The sequence below is a fragment of the Lactuca sativa genome, chromosome 1 (genome assembly GCF_002870075.4).
Source record: "Lactuca sativa cultivar Salinas chromosome 1, Lsat_Salinas_v11, whole genome shotgun sequence".
Classification (NCBI taxonomy): domain Eukaryota; kingdom Viridiplantae; phylum Streptophyta; class Magnoliopsida; order Asterales; family Asteraceae; genus Lactuca; species Lactuca sativa.
The window spans coordinates 204,141,202-204,149,879 of record NC_056623.2 but is presented as its reverse complement, the minus strand read 5'-3'; the positions used below and the strand labels follow the sequence as shown (position 1 = coordinate 204,149,879).

General features: G+C 37.8%; 1 protein-coding gene across 1 annotated transcript; it reads left to right on the top strand.

The window, feature by feature from the left end:
- The first annotated feature begins 387 nt into the window (after positions 1-387).
- Positions 388-1,878, top strand: LOC111892092 (uncharacterized). Its single transcript, XM_023888158.3, has 2 exons — positions 388-873; positions 1,672-1,878. Exon 1 carries the CDS (start codon positions 506-508, stop codon positions 857-859), a length of 354 nt encoding a protein of 117 aa, XP_023743926.1. The 5' UTR covers positions 388-505; the 3' UTR covers positions 860-873; positions 1,672-1,878.
- The last annotated feature ends 6,800 nt before the right edge of the window (positions 1,879-8,678 follow it).

Here is an 8,678-nt window from a genome sequence, read left to right as displayed (position 1 = left end):
TTGTAATGCCGTTTTATGTTTTTTTCGTTATAATGTATTTTTTAATTAGTATTTATTTAATTATGTGTTATTTAATTTATATGTTTTTAAAAATTATTATGACATAAATTAAAAAAATAAAATAAAATAGAAAAATAGAAATTAGAAACATAAAAAAAATTAAATAGAAAATGATATGTGTTATTATATGTTATTTGATGATGTCCATTTTTATGTTGTGTGTTATAAAATCGAAAAGTATGAATAAGATGATGATATTTTTGTTAATACATGTTCTCCACACACAACACCCTAATGTGGATCGGATAGAATTTAATATACGTTGTAATTGTAATGTATTGGATAGAATTTAACGGTTGCTTTATGTTTCATGTTTTATGCTATAAAATATAAATTATAAGCTTAACAGAATATATAGTATTAAAGGTTGGAGATCAAGATATATTTTCATTTGATAGCATCAATTTCCAATAAATCACTCAAGGCTGTTCTCTTCTCTCCAACGATGGCCGAAAATCACCATCATCAAAAATCATCTTCAAACCCTCAAAACCCTAAAGTTTCTGGTGAAATTGGACGTAGTAGCAATCATATTAAACCAAATTACCCGAACCCGCCCGATATAAAAAACCCGGACGCAGCAGCGCTAAGGGAACAATGGAAGTACGCCATCAGACAGTACAGCAAATGGTACTCGCACGCTTGGGGCACCGCTATACTCGCCGGAGTTTCTTTCTTCGCCCTCGGTTGGGTAATTAAAGGAGGTAATCCGCTTCCTTCCTTCCATCAAAACGACGACACTTCCCGAGATCCACCCAATTCTCCGACCGATTCTCCTGATGTCAACCGAACTCACTGAATTCCATTTCTAAAGTGAGTCTTAATTCTCTATTCCTTCTTACCTTAGTTGATTGAATTTAATTGCTTTTAAGATTTTGTATAATCATTTAATCAACACCGCTTGTATTAAAAAAAAATCTCTTAAAAGCCCTAGCTTGATTATCATCAAGGCATCTCTTAGTTGATTTTAACAGAAATCAGATTTTGGGTACTTTGATTACTCCTTTATTTGCTTATAACAAATTCATATTCGTATGAACTATCAATTTATAGACATTTTGGGGAAACTCTTGTGAAAGATTCAAATAGATTTCATTAGCTGCAAGTTGTGTTTGATCAACAATACTTTCTTTGAATCTTAAACCTTTATCTTCTTCTCTGTTTTGGGTTATCTAAATCTTAAACCAGTTTGTACTCTACTTCTAGAATTGATTTTGTTCTCAATAAGGTATAATCTTTTAGCTGTAGATACCTTACTAAAAATTTAGGGCAAATTTTATTCAGTTATATTAGTGAAAATTGCTGCAATTGGATACGTTTTTCAAGCTACAAATTTTCCCTAATTATACTTTTTGAAGGTGAATTTACCTATCTACCCATTGCCGTTATCAGAATTAATTTGTTATTGTTATTGCTAGCTTCATTATTGGGTTCTACAAATTGTTTTGTGGAGTTCTTTCTATATATTTGCTCTTTTCCTTGAGGAAATAGTAAATCAGGAATATGTAAAAAAAATAAAGTATATTACTATTATTTGTAAAGAAACATAAGTTGCTATTAGTGTTAAAAAATATAAAAGGATTAATACTTATTACAATTTTATCATTGCAGATGTGAGTCATGCTACAACAACGAAAGATAACATAAAAAGTTTGAAGAAGTTTACCACCTTGTATAATGTATAGTGTAACAAGAACAATGGTAAAGAAGGTTTTGTATGGCTTCTTTAAGTTAACTTGTAAACTCACTTTTTCCTAAAGTATTACTCTTTGTAGATTTTTCATATGGTTTTATGAGACAACTACCTCTATTTGTGCATATGTTTTTTATGAGGAGGATGAAAAGGTCATTTAGGTCTTTTTGTGTAGATGAAAAATCAAGAGTGAGTTTTGTCCATCTTTTGCGTGAGACAAAAATATTATAATTTTTATAATATAAACGCTTTCTAGTGTTATATTTGTCTTTTTTTCCAAGAGCAAGAGAGCAAGTGGTAATATGTCTTGTGAAAAGACCTTAGATCAATCAATTTATCAAACAATGACAGAAAATAAGAACAATAAGGTATCACAAAGAAAAACTTTCACTAAGAAATATTATCTCAAAAAGAGATTATCGTGTGCACAAAGCGGCTATTAGGGTTTGTGAAAAGCGTAACTTAACACAAACCGATACAAAGGAATATATACATCTATTCTAGACAATCCCTACAAATCAGGGATATATAGCTAATTAAACTATGATATCTAAGGAAACAAGATAAATACAAGATCTGTTACAACGTACTGAATAAAGCTATACATATACTGAGCTAATATAATGCTGATGCTGATGCTGATGCTGAGTTATACGCTGATGCTGAAAGACTATTTTCAAACATCATCATATTTCAAGGTTTGGCCTTACAATCTCCCCCAATATGATGATGTTCAAAACCAACTAAATTAAAACACCTCTAGACAAGAATTCCTCATACTCAGCTTCAGCTTCTATCTTCACAGGCCAGTAAGGACTATCCAACAGCTCCTGTCTTCTATTCAGCAGCTCCATAGCAATAAGGATGTGAAACTCTCCGGATAGATCTTGATGACTCATGTACATTTGCCTTAAGTCAACGAGATGAGTTGTTGGAGCCCTTGGAATCTCAGCAGTTCACTGAAAACACATTTTTCTGTTTTTGTCGAGATAAAACATCCCATGTTCAGGAACTGAGATAAATTTATGTTGAATTGGTTCAACACCGATGGGAAGAGAGTTGTTTATTCCTCCAGCACCAAAGTTTAGAACCAACACATCTTCACCATCAACTTGAAATTTGGTTCTCCGGATTCTAGGAACAGATGAACTTTGGCCTTGATGTTGTGGATGTTCTTTAGGAACAAGGTCCAAACGCTGAACTTTCTTTATCAGGAGATGAAGAGCACATGTCAGTTCAGAGGAAAGAACTGAAGTTTGCTTGGAAGCTAATTCAAGTAATTATGTCCATTCAGAATATCCATATTTGATCAGCTCATCCCTCTTAACAACTTCAGTGTATGGACTTTGAGAACCTTGACGAGTGATTAGCAGTGTAAGAATTTTCTCATTACATGGTTTAGAAGCTTTAACTTTGATGATTTTATCACTACACACTCGTCGTTTAAAAACGTCTTGAAATCTCTTTCGGTCAATCCTGTCAAGAACATTATCAGTCTTAGACTGACTGCAGATGAGATAAGGCTGAGAGGACTTGGATTTGGACTGATATTCCAAAAATTTCTGCATCTGAGCTTCAAAGGATCCTTTGACCTGAAGATGATGCTGAATGAGAGATTAATCAGCTTGAGCAATATTCTTTAGAAGCTGAGCTTGATTGGCTTCATCAAGAATTTGCTTAACTTGATCAGAAGACATGTTCCATTCAGTTGCCAAGTTGGATATGCTGACTATGGACTTAGGTTTCTTGCTAGGCAGAGAGATATCAGTGTGTGAAGAAACCAAGGCAGTGTTTGCTGCCTTGCGCTTGCGAGAAAGAGGTTGAGAATCCTCACTGGCTATATCTGAATCTTCTCCTTGAACTGGTATAATAGGATCAATGAAATTCATGTCCAACATCTGACACTCATCATCCTGTTTTTCTTCATCATCAGGCTCACCACTATTTTCAACGAACTTTTCAGTATTAACAGGCTCCACATTATCAGACTTGTGCACATGCTGTGGTGACTCAGTATCTCTCTCCTTTGGATTATGCTCAGTGGCTCTCTCTCCCTCGTTGGAGTCGTTATCAGTGTCTCCCCCTTTTTGAGCATCATCATTTTGTGGGCCAGGATCAGGAGTGGACAGAATAACTCCTTTCAATTGTTGAACATCAGCTTCAATTCGAAGGAGACGCTGACTCATGTCTTGAGTCAGTGTAAAAAGCTCATTAAAAGCTGAGAATGGGATTTGGATGAACTGAGTACCTGGAAGCTTTTGGGATTGAGGTTGTGTCCCTTGAGAAGGTTGCTCCCCCTGAGCAAATGGCTCCCTCTGAGATGAGTGAATTTGTTCAGTGACAGAGATGTTATGATGAGAAAGCTGAGGAGAGGGATGTCCACCATCTTGTGATTCTTTATCGGCATGATCTTCATTGTTACCATCAGCTCCTTCATCAGTATCAGCGGTGAGTGAAGGAACAGTATATGGATTTGCAATCCATTCTCTCATTCGATCAGAGATACCGATGTCAGTATCCAACGGATCATCCTGATACATTCGAGTTGACATGCGTGGACATTGGATGGGGTTTCCAGAGTGTGAGTAATAATCTGCAGCGAAAAATTTATCTAACACTAGAGCAATCCAGCGTGGAAAGGGGACATGATCAGCGCGTACATTTGCACGAAGGAGTTGAACAAGTTGATCAAAAAAGAAAGCTCCATAATCAAGTCTTTTGTTGAGAAGAAGAGAACAGACGACTTGTTGCTCATAAGTGCTCAGTTGATCACCACTTCGAGACTTATGACCCACACATTTGCACAGAGCACCTGTGAAGAATTTCCATCCTAGGGTCATACACTGACGCAGAATGAGAGCTGATCGATTCCCAGCCTTTGAGTGATCATATCCCAGTTGATCAAAGAGACGTCGACAACGTTCAATTGGAGGAAGTTCAGAGAAGAGATCAAAAATTGGTAACCTGAGCGCAGCACTGAGGAGGTCAGCAGTAATAAAGACTGAGTGTCTTCCACGGCCAATAGTCCCGGAGATGACATTGTTTTCATCATTGAGTGTTGCAGTGTAGTAGAACTCACAGATTTGTTCAGGAAAGAACTTTGATGGAACGTCGCTGATTGCGTATCGGAGTCGGCATGAGGCTAAAAAGTTAACAAAGTCATCAAGTCCAAGACCTCGATGAATATCTGGAATGTCAGGATTGAAGACAATGTTGGTGGCTTTGATGTATATTGGAAGAGGGGGAGAGTTTGGGGCAGGGATTACCCTTCGTGAAGTGGAGGAGAAAGTGAACAGTGATGCCGCCATTAGAGAATTTTAGGATGCTAGGGTTTTGAAAATAAGCGAAGGAAATTTGAATTGTGGAAGGAAGGTTTGAAATAGGGGTGGAAAGAGGTTTAAATATGGAACGAAACGGGTTTTTAAAAGGTAATGATTATCTTCTTCAAAAATAACTGCGTATTGTAACAACCTGTCAAATCAGAAAAATAGCCGTTGGGTAAAAAGAGTCGTTGGACTGAAGATGAAACGACAATCAGTGTCTACGGAAGTGCTGAGATCAGTGTCACAAAAGTTACATGTTGAGGATGGTTCTCCGTCAATTCAATGTACAACTTGCTTGATTAAGGCTAGCAAGGAGGTTGGTGCGTGTGATAGATACTAGTTAAATTATCTAACCATCGGCATAGAGTGTTGTGTCTTTATTAGTGAGTGGTTTATCTTACTGAATCATTAGTCGCTGAGTGAGAAGAAGGTAAAGAGAGGATTGTTGCATGTGATAGACCTTGGTGTTTTGATCTACCCATCGGCAAAGATTGTCAGATTCTCGTCAGCGTGTGTTTTGTCACACTGAATCACGGAATCAGTGTAAGATGGGTGAGAAAAGATAGTTGCGTGTGATAGATCTTGGTGTTTTGATCTAACCATCAGCAAAGATTGTTAGATTCTCATCAACGTGTGTTTTGTCACACTGAATCACGGAATCAGTGTAAGATTGGTAAGAAGAGATAGTTGCGAGTGATAGATCTTGGTGTTTTGATCTAACCATCGGCAAAGAGTTTCAAGTTGTTATCAGTGTATGGTTTAATACAGTGAATCATTCAACTTTAGTTCAGAAGATTTGAAGAAGAGAGAGATAAAAGATCAAACCATGTACTCAGTATGCAAATATCATCAGCATGTCATCATCAGCAAAATGTACATCAGCTTATAAGACAATACCAAACATTAGCAACATTAATTACAAAGTAATCATTCCAAGTTCTCCAATAATGTAAGCAGTTGTTTGAGAATCCAGTGCCTTGGTGAAGATATCAGCTAGTTGTTCTGAAGTCTTGACATGTTCAAGAACAACCTTACCCTTCTCAACATAATCTCTGATGAAGTGATGTCTGATCTCGATATGCTTTGTCTTTGAGTGCTGAACAGGATTTTGTGTGATCAGAATGGCACTGGTGTTATCATAGTATATGGGAGTCTTTGAGAACTTGAGCCCGTAGTCTAGAAGCTGATTCTGAATCCATAAGAGCTGAGCACAACATCTTCCAGCTGCAACATACTCAGCTTCTGCAGTCGAGATGGCTACTGATGTTTGCTTTTTGCTAGACCAGCTGATGAGACGATTTCCAAGGAAATGACATCCACCTGACGTACTCTTCTTGTCTAAGTTGCATCCTGCATAGTCTGAATCAGTGTATCCAAAAAGTTCAAATGCTGAGTCGCGAGGATACCACAATGCTAAGTTCTGAGTCCCCTTCAAGTATCGAAAAATACGTTTGACGGCCATGAGATGAGACTCCTTGGGATTAGCTTGGAATCGAGCACAGAGAATGGTTCCAAACATGATGTCAGGACGACTTGCAGTGAGATATAGAAGAGATCCAATCATTCCTCGATAAAGAGAGTGATTGACATCAGTGCCAGTTGGATCAGCGTGCATCTTATCAGTCTTGGACACTGGAGTAGAGGCTGGTTTGCAGTCACTGAGAGAATACTTAACAAGCAGGTCAGAAATATATTTACTTTGGCAAATAGAAATACCTGATCTTTGTTGCTGAACTTCAAGACCTAAGAAAAAGGTCATCTTCCCCATCATGCTCATTTCGAACCTTTGAGACATGATCTCTGCAAATTCCTTGCTCAGTTTTTCATTTGGAGAACCAAAAATGATGTCATCGACATAAATTTGAACAAGAATCATGTCTGAGCCTTTGTTTTTTATGAAGAGAGTGTTGTCGATTGCTCCTCGTCTGTATCCATTTTCAAGAAGATACGATGTCAGCGTCTCATACCAAGCCCTGGGAGCTTGCTTTAGTCCATAAACAGCTTTGTCTAGTCGGTACACATAATCCGGGTGATCTTTGTCGACAAAGCCTGGGGGCTGATTAAGGAAAACTTCTTCTTCTAACACACCATGAAGAAATGCTGTCTTCACATCCATCTGATAAACAATGAAATTCATGTAGGATGCGTATGCGAGAAACAGTCTGATTGCTTCAATGTGAGCAACTGGAGCAAAGGTTTCCCCGTAGTCGATGGATTCAATTTGAGTAAACCCTTGAGTGACAAGTCTTGCCTTGTTGCGAGTAATGATGCCATCTTTATCAACCTTGTTACGATAGACCCAGCGTGTTCCAGTGATGGTCTTTCCTGATGGTCTGGGAACAAGAGTCCAAACCTTGTGCCTTTCGAACTTATTCAGTTCTTCTTGCATGGCTTTAATCCAGTCCGCATCTTGAAGAGCTGAGTGTATCTTGTCAGGTAAGATCATTGAAACGAAATTAACATACATGCAAAAATTATTAGATACACGAGATCTGGTTCGGACACCATCATGAATGTTCCCAATAATTTGATCAACAGGGTGATATCGATGTTCAGAAACTGATGCTGATTCCAATGGATTTGACACTGACGAGTTATTACTGAGAGGAACATCAGTTGCAGGAGAATCTTCAGCTTCAAGGGTTTCATCAGCACTTGACGAATTATTTGATGATCTAGCTGCAGTATCTTGATTCAAGGAACTTGGAACTGGAACGATAGAATCAGAGATAGTAGCTTCATCTTCAGCATGAGGAACTTCATCATATGGGCAAGAGAGAAGCTCTTGAAAAATAGAGGAAGAATGAGTGACTTTTTCATCAGAGTATGATTCCTCATCGAACTTCACATGAATGGATTCTTCAATGCATTGCCTGTTCACATGAAAAACATGAAAAGCCTTTGAAATAGATGAGTACCCAACAAAAATACCTTTGTCAGCCTTAGGCTCAAATTTTGATCTTGGGTCACGCTGATTAAGAATATAACAAATACATCCAAATACGTGAAAGAAGGATACGTCTGGCTTTCGACCTTTCAGCATTTCATATGGTGTCTTCTTGTGAATCCTGTGAATTAGAGATCGATTTTGAGTATAGCATGATGTATTAATAGCTTCAACCCAAAACGACATAGGGAGACCAGCATGAATCATTAAGGTTCTTCCTGCCTCAATCAATGTTCTATTTCTTCGTTCAGCAACTCCATTTTGTTGAGGAGAACGAGGAGCTAAGAAGTTTTGCCCAATGCCTTTATGATCACAAAATTCTTCAAGAGTTGAATTCCGGAACTCAGTGCCATGATCACTTCTTAGCTGCTTAACTTTGAGACCCGTCAGTGTCTCATTTTTACGAATCAGTGAGATAATTTCCTGTGCAGCATGACTCTTCTTCTTCAGAAAAACCACCCATGTAAACCGAGTGAAATCATCCACAACCACTAGAGTATACTTATTTCCTCCTTGAGAACGAACAGGAATAGGTCCAAACAAGTCCATGTGTAGTAAATGAAGAGGAACAGATATGCTGGAACATGACTTGGGTTTGAATGATGACTTGGTTTGTTTTCCTTGTTCACACGCTGAACACATCTTGTCTTTTACA

Bases quoted from the DNA above. Each gene is read 5' to 3' on its own strand.
- LOC111892092 (XM_023888158.3), top strand. From the start codon at position 506: ATGGCCGAAAATCACCATCATCAAAAATCATCTTCAAACCCTCAAAAC.